The following is a 19,546-nucleotide window of genomic DNA, read 5'->3' on the forward strand; positions in this document are numbered from 1 at the left end:
CAAACCTTCCCCCCTCTCCCTTTATCTGCCCAACCCCTTCTCTTTATTTCTCTCCTCCCTCTGTCTGCACTGCCGCAGTAACATCAAAATATGAATGCACCACAGAGATTGGGGGGGGGATGGGGGCATATGAAGCAAAAAGGATCACATGCCACAAATGGAGATTTTCTTTTCAGTCATTTGTACATTTGTGTAGTTTGTTTATTTTCTCACAAAAACCCTCTTGCACTTGAATAATGAGAAATCTAAGCTATTTGTGGCTCTCAGCCAAGCATGCAGCACTTAAGACTGACCCAAGTCTGCAAATATCATCTAAACAGCTAATGGCAGAGTTTAATTGCTGTTAAGCGCTAATGATTAGTGCAAGTCATAAATATACACAATGCATATAGTGAATATGCAACTAAAGCTGGGAGCCATATTCCTCTTTGACTAAATTTCAGGTGGCAATGTTTCAATATCCAATGTGAAATTTTACCTCTTGAGTTCTTTGCACTGAAGGGTTTTAGACTGTCATGCTTTGTCCGTCCAATAGATAATTTACCCCTTTTGGCAACAAGATTTATGTACCCTCTGAAACTAAATTTAGCGCATCTATAGCCTGTCTGAAACTGGATTTACGTGCAGTTCTGATGCATTAAAAGCCTTGCTCATCACCTGAGTCTCAAAGCGTTTAGTAACAATGTTTTGCATAGTACAGTAGAATCTATCCTTAATAGGAAGCAGGATTTATGCAGTCAAAGTGTGTTTACATGTCTTTCCTTGCTGAAGATGAAAGAAAACAAGTGGCTCGTATTCCAGGAGTTACGGTAAGTGTCCCTCTGGAGTGGTGAGGAGACAGGGATGCAGTGAATGAGAGAGAGAGAGAGAGAAAAGAGATGCTGCAGACCCACTTCTGCCCTGGTTTGGTCTCATCCGCTTATAGAGGCACTTAATGCATTTCCTCTGTCTCCTCTCCTGCAGCTCTCCTACAGGGAATGCACTTACACTTTTATCTCAAATTTAATTTGTGTGCATAATTTATTGGACACTGATGTTCTGCAGGAGTGTCTGGAGCGTGGGACTGTACATACATCAGTTCTACTGAAGCTCTGAATGGGAGTTAAACGACATAGTCTCTGCTAGCTTCACCTCAGCATCTGGTTGTGACTGTGTGGGATTCTCATGCTGAAGAAGAGGAACCCTGAGGTGCTGGTGGACCAGGAGGTGCTGCTGGATCTGGACTACAGCGGCGAGACCCATGGTCCAGACAGTTATGGAAGCCTGCAAAATGGGGGCTTCATCCCTCCCAGATATGTGAGTGTACAGATCTGTGTTTTGTAACATGATATTCTGATGCATGCTGTATACGATACATTTATTCATCAAAACAAGAGTCCTAGTTTCTGTGTGTAACAATATCACCAAACTCATTGGAGAGCTGTTTGTTGTGTGTTAAAATTGCTGTCTAATTAGCATATGGCGTTGCTAAAAACCTGGTGGTTTTGCTGGAGTTTTTAGTTACTGCAAGATATCTAGACCTAAAAAGAGGATATATTACCATAAATCATCTTGATAATGGGTTAAATCTTCCTTAACTCTTTTGCCTGTCTTATTTACCTGTCTGATAAAACATACAGTATAGTTTAGTTGTATAATTGTCATATTGTCATTTATACAACACTTAGTTCCTGTCCTTGAATTTGACTGGCAAAGCAGCAGTCCAACCACATCGGGACTTTTCACTTTGTATCACTACGCTTGTCTGTGTTTGAGCATTCCAGACAGATTGTCAGTTCCAGCGACTCTTTCTGTTGTTTACAACTTTACACCAGTAGGTGGTGAAAAGTGACAGACTCTGTGAGTGAGTCATTTAAAGTACTATTCACTCAACCGATTTGTTCAAAAACACTGATTCATTAAAGGGATAGTTCACCCCAAAATGAAAATTCTGTTAGTTCACGTAGTGTAACTGTGCAGCGCTTCTGTGTTGTACGTCACACGTAGGCTCACTATTGGCCAACGCTGGTCATGTGTGTGATGCGTGTGATGTACAACCCCGAAGCGCTGCGCTGTTACACTACGTGAACTCACTCAGAGGCCCACATTGAAGGAAATGAGTAGTTGAATAAAGTCATTATGTTTGTTTGTTTGTTTTTTTTGCGCACAAAAAGTATTCTCGTCGCTTGATAAACTTAAGATTGAGCCACTGTAGTCACTTGGACTATTTTAACGATGTCTTTAATAACTTTTCTGGGCCGGCAAGTTTCAATCCCTTAGAAACCTATGGAGGAGTGATCCAGCTCTCAGATTTAATCAAAAATATCTTAATATGTGTTCCGAAGATGAACGAAAGTCTTACGAGATTGGAACAACATGAGGGTGAGTAATTACTGACAGAATTTTCATTTTGGGGTGAACTAACCCTTTAAGCTTATGAAACGCCACTACTGTGGCTATCCACCTTATTCTTAACATACTCTTCTAGTTATTTACATATAGCAGCTAATGAATCTGAAGTCTGTCGCACATTCACAGAAAATAGCTTACTTCGGTGTTGCAAAATAAGGTAGATAATCTATCTTTATAAGGCCAAAGTGATAAAAGCAGCAGCCTATATTATTTTGAATTCAACCCATGTCTTGCTCATAGATGCGAAAACTATTCGCAAAACTATTTTCTTTGCAGAACAAAAATAGAACTTAACTTAAACTGCCCACATATTATAGGACTTTCAAACTCATTTGATTGCTGTTCTTCTCTCACTACACAACTTATCACTGATGTCATTTCCAGGCAAAACACATTTCATACTACAGGACGATTCACAGACAGGTCTAGATATTTAATGCCACCCACATGATATTTAATGCCACCCACATGCCACACTATTTTCACCCTGACTTCTATACTCGCTGACAGTTAATAGAGTTTGTTGACAAAATGATTAAATCGGAGGCAAATTAGTGCTTGTGAGTGATGTAAATTTTCAATGACACAATCTGAGAAATGTCATGACTGCCAAAGAGATATTTAGCAGGTTATGCCGCCCACAAGCTACACGACTTCAGCCTTGATTTTCCACTCATCGACAGTAAAAAGCCCAAAATCCCATCCCCCGCGTATATAGTTAAATGGCTTCACGAACAAGAAATATGTAGGACGTGACTTGATTTATTCCAGTGGGAATTTATTGTATCGTTATCGTTTGCTATTATTGCTGTGATCTCATGTGAGTGACACGTGGTCCCGCCCTCATGCCAGTAAACACGTCATCAGAGAAGAGAAGAGATGTCGCTGCAAGAGGGAGGGGAAGTGATTTTGATTTCATGGTGACATTTAATTCACACACAGTGATTTGTCCCTCAAGTGAGCAAGCATCATTTGGGCTTTTATTGGTGATCTCCATTAACTGTCGGCCAGTGGAAAATTAGGGCTAAAATTGTGTAGTGCAAAAGCAACATAATGCTGAAATATGATGATAATAAAAAAATCAATAATACAGAAAAAGGATGGAACAATAGCTCTTTTGCTCTTATGATGTTGCTTAAATAGCTATTTTCATGTCAACATAGTTGAATACTGTAGTTAATGAAGATGATGACCCCATATACGTTCATTGTGAGCGGACAGCAAGCCCACCTGTTCAGCCCCCAGGCAACTACTTCAGAGATGGCCAAGCAAAAATAGGTAATGGTTTGGTGAAAGCGCTATAAATTTACCGACCACTTCGCTTAATATGTAGTCATATTAACCCTGGTCGCTCTTGCCTCAGACTTTGTGCTGGTGTGGGAGGTGAAGGTGCGCCGCAAGCGCCGAAGTCGTGGACGGTCTCAAGGAGAGGTGGCGGAGGAGGCAGTAGAAGCAGCACAGGAGGACAGCAGGTCAGAGAGAAGAAAAGCTCAGCTGGCCCGATGGAGGGACAAATTCATTCAGAACCTTCAGAGTGCTGGACTGTTGATGGAAAAGGTTCAGCTGTTAGGTCCATTTTCTTAGTACATTGCCATTCATGCAACTAACTACGATCTTTCTAATGGTTTTCTCTTTATTATTAGGAGGAATCATCCAGTGTAAAGAAGACTATACACTATCTGAAGCTCCATGCTCCATGGGATGTGTTGGTGTACTATGCTGAGGAGTTATGTCTTAGAGCGCCTCTGCAGGTCAGATCCGTTTTCATGTTCACCTCCCTAGTGAGCTCTCAATGCAAATACAGAGGGCTCAAAATAGCACTAGAATAAATGAATTCTGAGCTCTGAAATAAGTTGTACTTGTTCATTGACAGGCACAGCCTAACCCAGACTTCAACACTTCTGCTCAAGTTCTTCAGAAACTCTGGGTGCCGAACATCATGAAAGAATCGGTCCCCAACCGTCCTGTGGACTACTATACGTGTGCCTTCCGCAAGTCCAAAATGGAAAAGTTATGCTCTGCTTCTATATGTGAACATATGGAAGCTTGTTTCCGCCACTGAATAAAAAAATAAAAAATAATAATAATTGCGACTTTTTATCTCACAATTGCGAGATATGAAGTCAGAATTGTGAGAAATAAAGTCGCAATTCTGAGAAATAAAGTCGCAATTGCGAATTGCGACTTTTTATCTCACAATTCTGACTTTTTTTCTCACAATTGCGAGTTTACATCTCGCAATTCTGACTTTATAACACATAATTGCGAGTTTATGTCTCGAAATTCTGACATCCTTTCTCAGAATTGTGAGATATAAACTCGTAATTGCGAGTTATCAGTCCAATTCTAAGGGGGAAAAAAGACTAACTTTTTTTCCCTCAGAATAGTTTGTATCACGCAATTTCGACTTTATATCACGCAATTCTGACTTTATAACACGCAATTGCGACTTTATATCAATCAATTCTGACTTTATATCTCGCAATTCGGACTTTATAACACGCAATTGCGACTTTATTTCACGCAATTCTCACTTTATAGCACACAATTGCAACTTTATATCACGCAATTCTGACTTTATAACCTGCAATTGCGACTTTATATCAATAAATTCTGACTTTATATCTCGCAATTCTGACTTTATAACACGCAATTGCGATTTTATATCACGCAATTCTGACTTTATATCTCGCAATTCTGAGAAATAAAGTCAGAATTGTGAGATAAAAAGTCGCAATTACCTTTTTTAATTTTCATTCTGTGGCGGAAACAAGCTTCCATAGAACAAAACGATTATGTACTTGTAGAAAGAGATTTGTAAATTTAGACATTTACCTAGGCTTCCTGTTTTGTTAGGTTTCTGGGTTCTGATGATCGTGAAAACTACTTCACCAATACACAAAGACACCGCATTGTGAGTGTGAAAAAAACAGGAACTGTGTATCAGATGGTATATTAAAGTGTGAAGTACACTACTATTCAAAAGTTTGGGGTCTGTAAGATTTTTACAATGTTTTTGAAAGAAGTCTGTTTTACTCATCAAGGTTGCGATGGTGAGCAACCTTATCTCTTTGATTAAACAAAATTGTGAAACATGTTAAAATATTATTGCAGTAACTATTATTATTAAAATAACTTTTTTTTTTTAAATACATTTTTAAAATTTCATTTCTTCCCTTGATGGCAACGCTGAATTTTCAGCAGATATAAATCCAGTCTTCAGTGTCAAATAATGCTTCAGAAATCATTGTAAAATGCTGATTTGCTGCTCAAGAAACATTTCTTATTGTTACAACAGAACAGCATTTTTTTTTTGTAACAATGTGCAAATCTTTACTGTCAATTTAAATCAATTGAATGCATCCTTGATTAATAAAAGTATTGATTTCTTTCAAAAAAAGAATTGGAAATGTAAAGATGGTGTATTGAGTACTTACAAGTGTGTGATAACTGCTTACACCTGTGCTTATCGCAGGTGTATGAAATCCTAGCAAGGACTGCATATGGCAGGAGGAAGCGTGCAGAAGTCGGAGTCGCTCGTCTGCTGAACGAGGGGGCTTTTACGGGTGCATTCCCTCTGCATGAGGTTAGGCACATGAGCAATGCGCTTCAAACTTGTGCGTTTTACTAAAAGTATAGCTTGATACACTGTCAGCTTTTTCTCTGCTTCAAAGGGCCCCTTTGAGCTCCCAGGTTGTGACATCAAGCCTGATCAGCTGAACAAGAGGCAGGTGCTGTACCACTATTGGTCCAATTGGTTAAAATGGTATAAGTACCAGCCTCTGGATCACATCCGTGAATACTTTGGGGAGAAGATTGCGCTTTATTTTGCTTGGTTGGGTGAGTAGGCACCATACTAGATCTTCTTCACATTTCCATATTTGGTTTCCATTGTCTTGACACTGCAAGAGTGACAGTGTAATGCATAATCCAGCAATCATTAATAAGTGGCACTTGATGACATTAAATTATATTAAATTAATATAATTTAAAATACTAAAAATGTTATATTATTTATTTATATATTTAAATTATGTGTTATAGATATAGGATATGCATTCGCAGCATGTCTATTCCCTGGGAATCTAACACCATTATATGAGAACTGAACTGTGCTGAATGATGACATCACGGTTTTCTCCAGAGCGGCTATATATATAAAAATTAACAACTTTTTTTACAACAAAAATGAAACATCACTTAACTTACTTAAGCTGCACTGTGACGCTATTTTCTTCTGGAAACAAACTTTGTTGCATTATTTTCCTGTTATCTCTGTAAACTTGCTTTGAAACAATCTGTATTGTAAAAAGCGCTATATAAATAAATGTGACTTGACTTGACTAACCCATGTACTGTGAATATATTTATTATTTACCAATTGTATTTACCATAAATAACCAAATTCTGTTTTGTTCGCAGGATTTTATACAGCCTGGCTCTTGCCTGCTGCATTGGTTGGGACATGTGTCTTTGTTTCGGGTATTTTGACAATGGGATCCAATACCCCAGCGTAAGTTTCTTCTGTATTAGCCTATCGATAAACAGTGTTTCTGCTGCTGCTCTTCTTGCAGCTCTACATGACTCACACATTTAGTGCTCCTCGAAGCTATTTTGCTGCTATGAGAAATAATTTCAAATCAATGTGTTTTATGACCTTTATTTGTTTCTATAGCAACTGTTGACCAAATCTACTTGAAGGACTAATAGCGTTGGGTTGGAAATATTTGCTGCGGTTTATGCCACAGAATGAACAAGCAAAATAATGAGATTGAGAGAGCAAGAAACCATAAAGAGAGGCACAATTAGAAGCACTAAATCTGTATCTATATGCTATAAGCGTTCCTTTTGTACACTTTGCCACTCTGGTCTATTGATCTTTACATAAAACTAAACTATTGCTTTTGTTAGGAATGGAGTAAGAGTGCGGTTACTAGATTTCTAACGTTTTCTTCTCTTTAATCAACACAGTTTCACCATGAAAACAAATCCTTCAAAAACATAGGCTGTATGTTTGCTTTCATCTTAGCTCTACCATTGTTGCCTGTTTCCATGTACCATCTACAGGAAGGAAATCTGTGAGAGTGGAGGACTCTATCTAATGTGTCCTCTGTGTGAAACCTGTAAACCCTGGAATATGTCAGACATCTGTCCCATGGCCAAGGTAATCATCACTGGCTCAAATTGCTTGAATTGGGTACTATGTGAAAGACACAATATTGTAGCATTTCGTATGTTTGTATAGTTTATATTATGTGTATGGATTGTGTAAAATATGTGGGAATGTTTTAAGTCACTTCACTTTTGGAATGTAGTCTGGTTGCCAATAATGAACACTAAACATTAGGGCTTTCTGCTTGTTTTGGGTTTATTCACAACTCTTCTTTAGGTGGGTTATCTGTTTGATCATCCTGGCACCGTCTTCTTCAGTGTGTTCATGTCTTTATGGGCTGTCACTTTCCTGGAGTACTGGAAACGCAAGAATGCCACTCTCGCTCACCACTGGGACTGCATGAATTTCCATGAAGATGAGGTTTGATGGACACAGCATTTTTGGTCCTTTTTCCTTTAAAAGTATCTAAACATTATGGAATTCCTGAAAGGCAATGTGAAAAAAAAAAGGTTTTGTTTTTGTATGTGGGAAAAATCAGAAGTGAAAAATGTTTTTGTTTTGTTTGTATTTGGGGGAAAAATCAGAACTGAGGGGAAAAAAATTGTATGTGGGAAAAATCAGAAGTGAAAAATGTTTTGTTTTGATTGTGTGGAAAAATATCTGAAAATACTTTATTTTATTTAATGTTTAGTTTTGTATATGGGAAATATCCGAAGCGAAAAAATGCAGAAAATGTGTTTGGAGCTTTTTCTAGTTACACATGGCAGAATTTTTTTTTTGGTAGGAAAGACTTATAAAGACACTTGTCCTTATAAAAGTTAGGTATTTTGCCTCACCAAAACATTTTGCTTGTTTTAAGAATGTTTGGATATTTTACTGGAAAACAGGACAAAAAATACAGATTAAGAAAAATGTTATTCCTATGTAATAATTCCTAACATTTGTGGGTTTGTATTTAATTGGTAGTATAGATCAGAAATAATAGCAAGTTATTCTTTTGGAAATGGACAGGAACCACCACGTCCTGAGTTTTCTGCAATGGCCCCTGCAATGGAGGAGAACCCAGTGACAGGAGTGAAGGAGCCCTACTTCCCTCAGAAAGCGCGAATTTCACGCATGCTGACTGGCTCTATGGTCATCGTTATAATGGTGAGACCCACTGGAGATTTAATGGAAATACAGAATTTGAATTGGTCTGTTAGAAGAAAGACAATGTGTCATCATTGTTCACCCAAATCTATTCCTCTTCCTCTTAATTTGTTTTCCCAGCTGTTTGTAGTGATGATCTTCTTGGTCACAGTGATCATATACCGCAGTATTGTAAGTGTAATGATGTTTGAAACTGGGAGTTCTGTTCTGCGTACTCAGGTGGGCACCCCATCGATCTGAATTAAATTAAAATATGAGATGACTTACCATAATGCAATGCAGCATTTCATTAATCTCCGCACCTGCAGCAGCTCTTGAACTCTATCCACTCCACACACACATTTTGTCTTCCAGGCTGGGAATATCGCCAATATCTCCAGCACTTTGGTGAATCTGGCTTTGATCTTGCTGATGGGGCAGGTCTACACAGCCCTGGCAGAACAGCTCACTAAATGGGGTAGGATTTCTGCACACATCAGACCCCATAAAGGAACGCATGCCCAGGGCTTTAAATCAAATCGCACAGGCTAGTGTTGCCCTTTCTGTGGTTCAGGGTAATGAACCTGCCCATCCACACTGACTTTGAGAATCAATAAGCCATTAGGACTCTAGTCCTTAGTCTTTCTCTCTGAGGCAATTACAATAAAGCTTTGGGACTTCACAGATGCCTTATAAATAAGTCTCATTTATCTCGTGTACTCAAATATGCCCTGAAACCATTTTCCCTGCAGAAATGCACAGGACACAGACACAATATGAAGATGCCTTTACATTCAAAGTCTTCATCTTCCAGTTCGTCAACTTTTACTCGTCGCCCTTCTATGTGGCCTTCTTCAAGGGCAGGTAGCCTGTAAACTAGCCTAACAGAACAAAGCAACCTTTTGTGCTGTATTTTTTAAGGCAAGATATTCAGGGCACTTTCATTGCTCTTTTATTGCAGATTTGTGGGCTATCCTGGTCATTATGGCAAACTCTTTGGGATGCGGAATGAGGATGTGAGTGCTTTGCCTTTTAGTTTTATGGTTATATGCCAAAATACGATTACCCTATTCCGTTAACAATGCTCAAACATGCAGTTTAGCAGTCATTTTACAAGAATATTTTGTATAAAGCTGGTAAATCAGAGTTTCCAGAAATTCCAGACAGCCTTGTAATAAAGGATATGTCTGCTGTTGCAAAACATCCACAATAGGTTGCACTTATTTTGTAGTTTTTTAAAACTAAAGAAGCAAAGTTTTCCTCTATAATGTCTATGTAGATTAATGTTCAGAAGTTAAGTCAGTAATAAAAAAAAAAAAAAAAAAAAAAAACTTTATTCAGCAAGGTTATTATTTAAATTGATCAAAAGTGACAGTAATTTCAAATAAATGCTGTTCTTTTTTAACTTTCGACTCATCAAAAAAATCCTGAAAAAATTTATTGAGGATTTTACAAGAAATGTTTCTTGAGTACCAAATCAGAATATTAGAATGATTTCCGAACAATCATGTGACAATGATGACTGGAGTAATGATGCTGAAAATTAAGCTTGGCATCACAGAAATAAATAACTTTTTGTAATATATTAAAATACAAAATTGTACAAAATTTTGAATTGTAATAATATTTCACATTATTACTGTTTTTACTGTATTCATGATCAAATAAATGCAGCCTCTGTTAGCATAAGAGACTTCTTTTTAAAAAAACATAAATCAAAAATGTACCTGTGGTTGCAGTGTGGACCAGGGGGCTGTCTGATTGAACTGGCTGAGCAGCTCTGCATCATCATGGTGGGAAAACAACTTATCAACAACGCTCAGGAGTTTGTCATCCCGTACGTGTCTCCCTCAGAGCCTGACTTTTCATCAAACAAGCTGCACCATAAAAGATTTTTACATCGTAGACAAACCACATAGTATTTGAACTAAAAGACTGCTGAAGTCTCAGTCCTGCAGAATCTAAATCGTATTATTTGGTCCTCTGAGAAAAGCAAGTCAGCACTGTGGGTCAGTGCTGCAGAGTTGGCACAGCAATCTTCTGTGGAGGTGTGTGTGTGTGGTCAGGCTTTGCCTACATTGTGGAAAACATACTGAATAATTAATAAACATTCTAAATAATGTCCTAATGACCATCTTAAAATGCAGAAGTCAATTGGAAGTCCCTACTATCATAGAAAGAGTGTTTGTACGTTCATGCTGGTGTACGAGAGTGAAAGTGTGTAAATGTGAGCAATAATAGCTGTCTTTAAGAGTATTGATTGATGTGCATATTGATTAATCCGCAGATAACATTGTAGGGTGCAGTGTGCAGATTGATGACTGTGTCCCTGCCAGTTCTGCAGCATGTCTCTCCTCAAAGGCAGCAGTTCCAGCGGTTTAGCAGGATAAATGCCACACAGGAGAAGCTTTTAGCACTCCCCTATCAATAATGCACCACTACAGTCAGGCTTGGGCAAAACTGGATCTTTCCAAATGAGCACAGCTCTATTTTAGACATAAAAATACACTCAGAAGAGCCATCATCATCATCATCATTAGAACACTGTGTATTTCGGTTTAGTTGTGTCATTCTCTCTTTGCCTCTCTCTCTCTGCTTCTCAGTAAAATAAAGGCTTGGAGACAGAAACGTGCCTTATCATCTGTGAAGAAGGCCCAGAAGGCAGAGGAGCCTAAGCGTTGGGAGCTGGACTATGAGTTGATTCCATGTGAGGGTCTTTTTGACGAGTATCTGGAGATTGGTAAGATTATAATCTTTTACCTTTTAATGAACTTTTTGTTATATGAACTTTAATGAATGTGTTGCTACTGATGCCAGAACAGCATGCACTGATATTTCTTAAGCTGTCAGTCCTGGAACACTTGGTGCACTAGGCAAGATAAGACATGACAAAGAAAAAAAAACATTTCTGAAGATTTCTATTTCAAATAAATGCTGTTCTTTTGAACTTCGTATTCATCAGAGAATCCTGAAAAAAGAGAAAGGGATAGTTCACCCAAAAGTGAAAATTCTTTCATCATTTACTCACCCTCAAGTTGTTCCAAACCTGTATGAATTTCTTTCTTCTACTGAACACAAAAGAAGATATTTTGGAGAATATGTGCAACCAATCAACTGTTTGGTTGCCCATATTCTCCAAAATATCTTCATACAGGTTTGGAACAACTTGAGGGTGAGTAAATGATGACAGAATTTTCATTTTTTGTGAACTATCTATTTAAGCAGTACAACCGTTTTCAACATTGATATTAATGATAAATGTTGCTTGAGCAGAAAATCAGCATATTAGAATGATTTCTGAAGGATCACGTGACACTGAAGACTGGAGTAATGATGCTGAGAATGTAGCTTTGACCTCATCACATTTTAAAATATATTAAAATAGAAACAAATATTTTAAATTGTAATTATATTGGACAATATTACTATTTTTACTGTATTTTGATCAAATAAATGCAGTCTCTGTTAAAATTAGAGACTTCTTTAAAAAATATTTTAAAGTCTTGTCGACCCCAAACTTTTGAGGTTTAGTGTATGTAAGAGTGAATTTCTGTCACACCAGTGTAGACAAGCACATTTTTACCTACAGTACAATAATCATGCAACTTAATTAAACATTAAATTAAAATGACACTTCTGTACAGATATTCTTGCTACAATTAATGAATGACCAGTTTTTAATCTTGACTGCTGCCGACCAGTCCTGCAGTTTGGCTTCATCACCATTTTTGTGGCGGCCTTTCCTCTGGCTCCTCTCTTCGCCCTGCTAAATAACTGGGTGGAAGTGAGGCTCGACGCTCATAAGTTTGTGTGTGAATACCGGAGACCCGTGGCAGAGCGAGCCCAGAACATCGGTGTGTGGTTCATCATACTGGAGGCACTGTCCCACGTGTCCGTCATAGTCAATGTGAGCACCTACACAAAACCTCTATTACTTAACTAATAATTTTGATACTTAAGGTGCGGTCACATTAGCGAATTTCGAAGTGAAATTTTGTGGGCAAAAAAGCTACAATGTTGACAATAGACAATACCATTGACCTGTGTATGAAAACACTACTCACACAGAAGTCACGTTCAAACCAAGCAGCTTTCTGTTGGTCTGCGTGGGAAATTCGTGTGACCAACTTGAACACAAGTGAATTCTGCACGGGGATCTTTTTCACCCATATGCGAAACTCCAGATTATCCAGATTCCTATTGAAGTGTCTGGATTTCGCCCACGAAATTTCACAGCAAATGTGACTGAAGATTTGACAACCTTTAGTGTGGTACATTCTGTTAATATATTTTTTTTTTGTGAAACATAAACGACACATCTTGTTACTTTACATTATCCAAGGTTGTCTTTATAAGTTTCCACAATATCTTTTCTTTTCTACAGGCTTTCCTCATTGCATTTACATCAGATTTTTTGCCACGCCTGCTGTACCAGTACAAGTTTAACAATGACCTGCATGGTTATGTCAATTTCACGTTGGCTTACTCTCCACCCAGTTACAACCACTCCAGTCATACCACGTGCAGGTAACATTGCTGATGCTGTTCTACAGTATAAGAAATCTGAAATCAGACTGTTATATCACAGCATTGTAAATAAGCATAAATATATTTTTCCTATTATCAGGATGGGTAATTTGTTGTATTTTTTTTTTTTTTTTACATATTAGCAATGTTCTGATGTTTCTCAGCAGTGTCTTGGCTGTCGTACCATGTTGCACAGTAGAGGGGAAAATTGCTAATCAAGGCAGCGAACTGTAAAATTGTAGCTGTCAGCACTGTTCGATTTTCTTCTCTTGTGGTCTTTTTTTTTTTTTGTCACGACTTTTCTTGTGTTAGATATAAAGCGTTTCGGGATGAAAATGGAAAATACAAGCTGGTGTACTGGGAGCTTCTGGCTGTAAGACTGGGCTTTATCATCGCCTTTGAGGTGATCATTGATCTTCCTCCTGCAAACCACATCACAGTCAGATTCTTTCTTGAATTTAAGCTTCCCAGAATACACTGTAACCCATTTAAAGTCAACATTATATCAAAATTAAGTAGGTGACACCAACTTTTCATCATCCAGTCAGTTCCTAGATAAAATGGGATCCTAGTCAACATTAGTGTTTTTTGAATATCCTGGAGTTTTTTTTTTAAATGAAAGAAACAGAAATTATGTTGTACAAACACCTTTAGGAGAACATTAAAGAGCACCACACACACAAGGAAAATAAACGCATACATAAGCAAAATAAACAAATGCATGAATAAAAGTAAAAAATCCACATGATTTAATAAAATATATTAAAATTAGTCGTGTCAAATTGATTAATCGTGATTAATCGCTTCTAACATGAAAGTTTTTGTTTATATAATATATTAATATATATATATATATAAACACACATATTTATAAATAATATATATATATATATATACACACACACACACATAAACAAAAACTTATGTTAGTTGCGATTATTCGATTTGACAGCACTTAAATAAATCAAATAAAATGGAAAACATTGACAAGTAAAGAAAAGTAGATTAAAAGTTATTAATAGTATCACCAAAAAATTTCTTATGGTTTCAGGAATCTAAAAAAAAAAATTATTAGTTAAATAAAGAAATTTTAAAAAAGTGAGTGTTTCAGTGAAAAAAATATAAGAGAGTAAGATCTAGGAAGCGAATTTGACGAAATATCTCACATTATGAAAGTGAAATGGGTTGCAGATGCAGTTTACATTGTCTATACAATAACCTGATTGATTACAGTTTTCTTTAGCATTGTCTACAAATTATTTCAATTTTTGTGGTCATCTTAATAAGTGTGTGTACACATCTTCAGCATGTGGTGTTCTTCGTCCTGCGTGCCATCGACTGGATGGTTCCAGACATCCCTGAGTCCTTGGAGCTGAAGATCAAGCGGGAGCGCTACCTGGCTAAACAGGCTCTAGCTGATAACCAGGAGGCCTTGCTGGTGAGTGGCGGGATGCTTCTTAGGTGAGGTCAGTGCACATGGTGAAGTCCACACACCCTCCAGTGAGCCACGCTTCTTCTCGTTAACACTCACACCAGAGAGCTCAGAGATTAAGAATATAAAAAGCTTTTCTTAATCACAATATGCAGCAGTTTAAATTTACCCTCTAGGCTGAGGGAGAAAGCCAAAAATATTGTGTTAGCTATTAAACATCTTCTTGATAGTTTAAGTTTTTGTAATAACATATCCAAAAATCACTTGCACAGTGTGATATATTTCCTGCAGTTGTGTACTTACAATATCCCAAAAGTTCCCAAAGATTTTTAATTTCAGAGAAATTCTAATTTTAAATAATGGCTCGTCCTTAGTCATTGTCGCCGGTCAATGATTTAATATCCGCGTTATCCCCGGTTTCCGCTCGTACTGCCATAGTAACCATGGCGACAGACGTGGACAACTGCGTTACGTCTAGTGATACGCTCGCGCTGTTGTTGTTTCTTTCAAACATTATGGACCATGGAAAGCAGACTTTGGGGCAAAATGAGAAATAAAACGAGGATCAGCGTGGCGTTTTCGAGATGCCGCGAGCTCCACGTCCGCGACTAACTTCGACTTGACAGGGACACCACTCTTGCAATGTAGCCTACTTTAGACAGGTGAGCAAATGTACATAAAACTAATCAATGCTATATAAGTTAGCTCCAAATGATCAAATGTTAGAATATGATCAGTATGTTATTATAATGTTGATCTAGTTTACTGCTAGTCTCATACAGCCAACACACTAACACATAGAACAACATTATAACTTTCAACACACTCAAATGCAGTTTAGTGTGATAGAGTAGACCAAGTGAAACAGTGGTGCTGCGTTACCTCACAAGTTTCATTCGTCTAATAAACTAACCTGTGTGAGTAGTAATTCCGCACTTGCGTGTAAGTTAGTTCGGTAGAATGAAATGTCCTTATTCCTTTATATCCGCGGGACTCGTGTGTGGCGCTGATATCCGTCTCTTATAGGGAATGCGGAGGTACGTCACGCCGTGTTGCATTATGGGACGTGGGCGCCATCTTTACAGGCACGATCTCAGTTTACCTTCGGTATAATCAAGGGGGTAATCCATCGACCGGAAGTTGAAGCCGGCCGGGTGCCGCCATGTTGTAGCAGAACTTCACTTGCGTTAGCATTTCCATTGACTCCCATTCATTTTTGCGTCACTTTGACAGCGAATAACTTTACATCTGAGGCGTTTAAAGACTCCATTTGTCCATTATTTATTTCTAAAGAAACACGACAATGTATAAAGGGCTCCATTACCTTCTATGTTACACTATGGCCCCGTAGAAACAGATTTAGTAAAAATAGGCTAACGATTGCGTCATAACCACTCGACTCTCTGTCGCGCTGTACAGAAGTTATCGTACAGACAGGAGGAGAAGCTCGCAGGCAATCGGGGGGACGTCCCGTCAAGGGAGAAGCCCATAGATAATGAGTCCATAAAAGCAACGGAATTCTTACTCCTGCTCACTCACGCCAAAGAACTCTTTGCTCAAGTTCCCCGTCTCTGCAAGATTAACGTTGGCAGTTTTCACGCACAGCTACTAGAAGATTAACGTCTGTCAGACAGGTTGCTCACGTCATCAAGCTTAGTTTGAGTCGGTCTGAGTCTGCGCGTCAGGAACGGAAGTTCTCAAAAATCGCTAAAAGTGGGCTTCAACTGTCTCAACTGAGTTCCAATGAGATCGCTCTGTCCATTTCTTTTACTGTCTATGGGTATAATAGTGGGTGTTTGGTAGCCTCGTGAGACCATCCTGATCTCGCGAGCTTTCAAGGTTTCACTCGCAGATCAGCCTGGATACTTTCCGTTAAAGAAAATTTGGGAGCAGTTCACCAAACGAACGTCCAATCAGCGTTGGCTTTGAGGCGGGTTGAGGTGTGACGCAACGAGAAGCGCGTCAGTTCAGTCTAAAGAACATGTCGGCTTCAGCGGATGAAACTAGCATCAGCGTGGCTATCGAGCAAGTTTTATCGGAATTACAGAGTATTTCTTCACTGAAAGAAGAGCAAAACACTGCTCTGGAGGCTTTTCTCAGAGGAAAAGATACGCTCTGTTAGTACGTCATATGCTTCGTTGATCTGATTGGTTGATTTGGCCCGTCTATCACCAACTTAGGCCAATCAGCTAACCAGTATTTTCGCCCCTTACCAAAACTACTTCAACGGAAGGTTTCCAGATGGATATGCGGAGCAAATCCATCTGGCGGAGTCAGGTTAGGTGTTTGGCTAAAACGAGGTAAAATTGAAGAAGAACGGAAGAAATGGAGATGTTTAAAGAAAAAGACAAGGGACCCTACCGGGATAAACTAAATGCCACTGCCAAAAAACGTTATTTAGACAAACTATCCGCGATAAACAACGTTGATATCTGATTTAGTTTTGGTGTTCAAAGCCTATGCTAAGTTGATTACTATTGTACATAAAGTTCAAGCTATTTTACCTGAAAAGCAGCTCTCATAGTTTGTTAGCTTGCTATTTTCAGCATATGTTAAGTTTTCATAGGTTTTGCAAGAAATTTACATTAGTTTATAATGCCACAAGATGTGGTAACTTGTTAAATACAACTGTGCCTTATTGTCATCATTCAATGTTGACACGTGTAAAAATGAGGGTATTTGGTCATTTATTTTAAAATAGTTTGATGTATCTTTGCTCATTTATGTGTACTTAAAGGGTCTTTGTTGGATGCAATCAGTACAGAAACAGAGATGTCACTTAATGTATTTATTAAGCAGTTATATAAAAACATGATTCACAAACATTTTAAAAAAGCCATGTAAAAAGATCTACAGAATATCAAAGCAAATTGTTAATTGAAAACAAAATAAATATAATTTGATTCATGCAATGTGTCCTGGCTTTATCATCTGCTAACATGAACCACAAATTCAACATCATTCATCAACTATCCTCCTAACTGTTAGTCATCGAGGAATATACAATACACAACCTCTTGCTTTGTACAACTTTTAACAAACGTAGTATGCAGTGGAGGACAGTAAGTCAAGTTTTTCCTCATGATTGCGGCACCCCACGCGATCCGGCGTCTTCTCGTCAGCTCCTCGACCTGCTTCCCTTGTTGTTTTTTCCAAGAAAGAAAGGTGAAAAAACGTATTCCGTTGTTCAGTTTCCTCCCTGAACGATCGTGTGACCTGCTATGGCAGTTGAACTGAACAACCATATCGACGTTTATTAAAATCTCGACAGAAAATCCAAACACAGCCTCCAACACATGCATTTAAATATAGCGGTATTGGGCGCAATCCTGTAAATATGGCGGCGGACCCATAATGCAACACGGCGTGACGTCATCTCCACATTCCCTATTAGCAATCGTGACCTGCTTCATACCACAGTCATGTTAAAAACATCAATGTATGCACTCATCCAAAAACATTATTAGATCCATCAGCATGACGACAAGTTCCATAATTCCACTTATGCGCATCAACCTACGCCTTTGTTATTGTAAGAGGTTAGCGGCGAAAAAAATGATATATTGTTGCTTGAACAATAACAACACTGATTTGACATCTATTTCCTCTTTAAAAGATATTCTTTATCCAATTCCTGGAGCTATTTTGTTCTCCAACATCACAAAAACATACTTTTTAAAAAGTAAATGAATGTATGACAGTTCCAGCACTCTAGCAGAAGTAGAGCAAAGACTTCTGTATTACTTTATTGCTGCCCTGGTTTATGTACTCCACATGTTCTGAAAAGTTGAGGAGGGAAGAAGATCAAAACATTTTTCAACTCACTTTCTTGGAAAATATGTGTTAGGATGATACTCTGCTTCTGGTTGAGGTCAGAGTGTGTATTTGGCTATGTGCACACTGGCTTCTGAGCAATGACGCAATCAAATATTCAAGATTATGGGGGACCAAATGTAATAGTTGAAAACAATACTAACTGTTCCATTGAAATACTACTATTCTGAATATTGGCAGATTCCCCCTTTATGCCTGTGGTGGTTATGGTCTCTATTGTTTTTAATTACAGTAAATTGTATTTTATGTATTTCACTTAAATAGTTTAGAAATAGACCTGGCTCTCTTTCTCGATGTGGTGGTTGTGGTGTGAACGCCTCTGTGATCTGACCCTGGCCCTTGTATATGTTGTCTTTTCAAAATAAAATGAAGACTAGTTATAGTTGTCTCTGTATATTAAACAAAAATTGGAGTATTGCAATGTATATAAAAAAGATATACTTCACCTTTAACTGATTGAGGAGGTGTCTAAACAATGTATTTCCTTCTTTTTCTTCCTCATTTCTCTTTCTTCCTCCTTGTGTGCTGGTCCTTGAAGCAAGCGAAGCGCCTAGCTACATGAGACTGACCTGCAGTGCAGAGGCTTCACCAGAAGAGGGCGTAGAACACACTTTACACACTCATAACTGATTCAAGAGGGACTTAGTATTTTAAAACACTTGGACTGAAACTTGGCTTGAGCTTTGTGGTGGTTGATTGTGTGGATGTGTGTGTGTGTATGTGAGCATGCATTTCAAAATGTAGAGGTCTATGCCAAAGTTGTTCACTATCACCTCTACTTTAACAAACGGCTGTTTACATACGACTTCCTCTGGATCCAACTATACTAAGACATGTGATCACCTATTCACTCTCTCTGCCCTCCCGATAAATGATATATTCCTATTTAGATTTAGTGGGAGGACAGGGAGGTTTGCTTTTCTACATTAATACTAAAGTATATATTTGTACTACTGAAAATTGTGAAAGATGGCAAATGCATTAGAAGCATGTTCTACATTATGTGTCAGTGTGAAATGCTTCTCTGAATAATACCTTAATATGTTTGCATTTGTCATGTCTATCTCTGGGCTGTTTAAGGAATCATGTTTTCAAATAAAGCTAGTTTCAATAACTGTTTA

General features: G+C 38.1%; 1 protein-coding gene across 1 annotated transcript; it reads left to right on the forward strand.

Annotated features, from left to right (window-relative positions):
• The first annotated feature begins 858 nt into the window (after window positions 1-858).
• Window positions 859-19,471, forward strand: ano11 (anoctamin 11). The gene is made up of 23 exons (XM_056268087.1): window positions 859-1,296; window positions 3,555-3,669; window positions 3,755-3,948; window positions 4,035-4,142; window positions 4,265-4,401; window positions 5,248-5,305; window positions 5,867-5,977; window positions 6,066-6,231; window positions 6,814-6,904; window positions 7,459-7,555; window positions 7,781-7,924; window positions 8,516-8,653; window positions 8,774-8,872; window positions 9,008-9,110; window positions 9,385-9,496; window positions 9,594-9,648; window positions 10,372-10,469; window positions 11,236-11,372; window positions 12,334-12,539; window positions 13,017-13,159; window positions 13,472-13,562; window positions 14,466-14,597; window positions 18,964-19,471. Exons 1-23 carry the CDS (start codon window positions 1,165-1,167, stop codon window positions 18,985-18,987), a joined length of 2,691 nt encoding a protein of 896 aa, XP_056124062.1. The 5' UTR covers window positions 859-1,164; the 3' UTR covers window positions 18,988-19,471.
• The last annotated feature ends 75 nt before the right edge of the window (window positions 19,472-19,546 follow it).

The sequence above is a fragment of the Rhinichthys klamathensis genome, unplaced genomic scaffold, assembly GCF_029890125.1.
Source record: "Rhinichthys klamathensis goyatoka isolate OS25496 unplaced genomic scaffold, OSU_Roscu_1.1 h1tg000269l_1, whole genome shotgun sequence".
In the NCBI taxonomy this organism is placed as follows: Eukaryota; Metazoa; Chordata; class Actinopteri; order Cypriniformes; family Leuciscidae; genus Rhinichthys; species Rhinichthys klamathensis.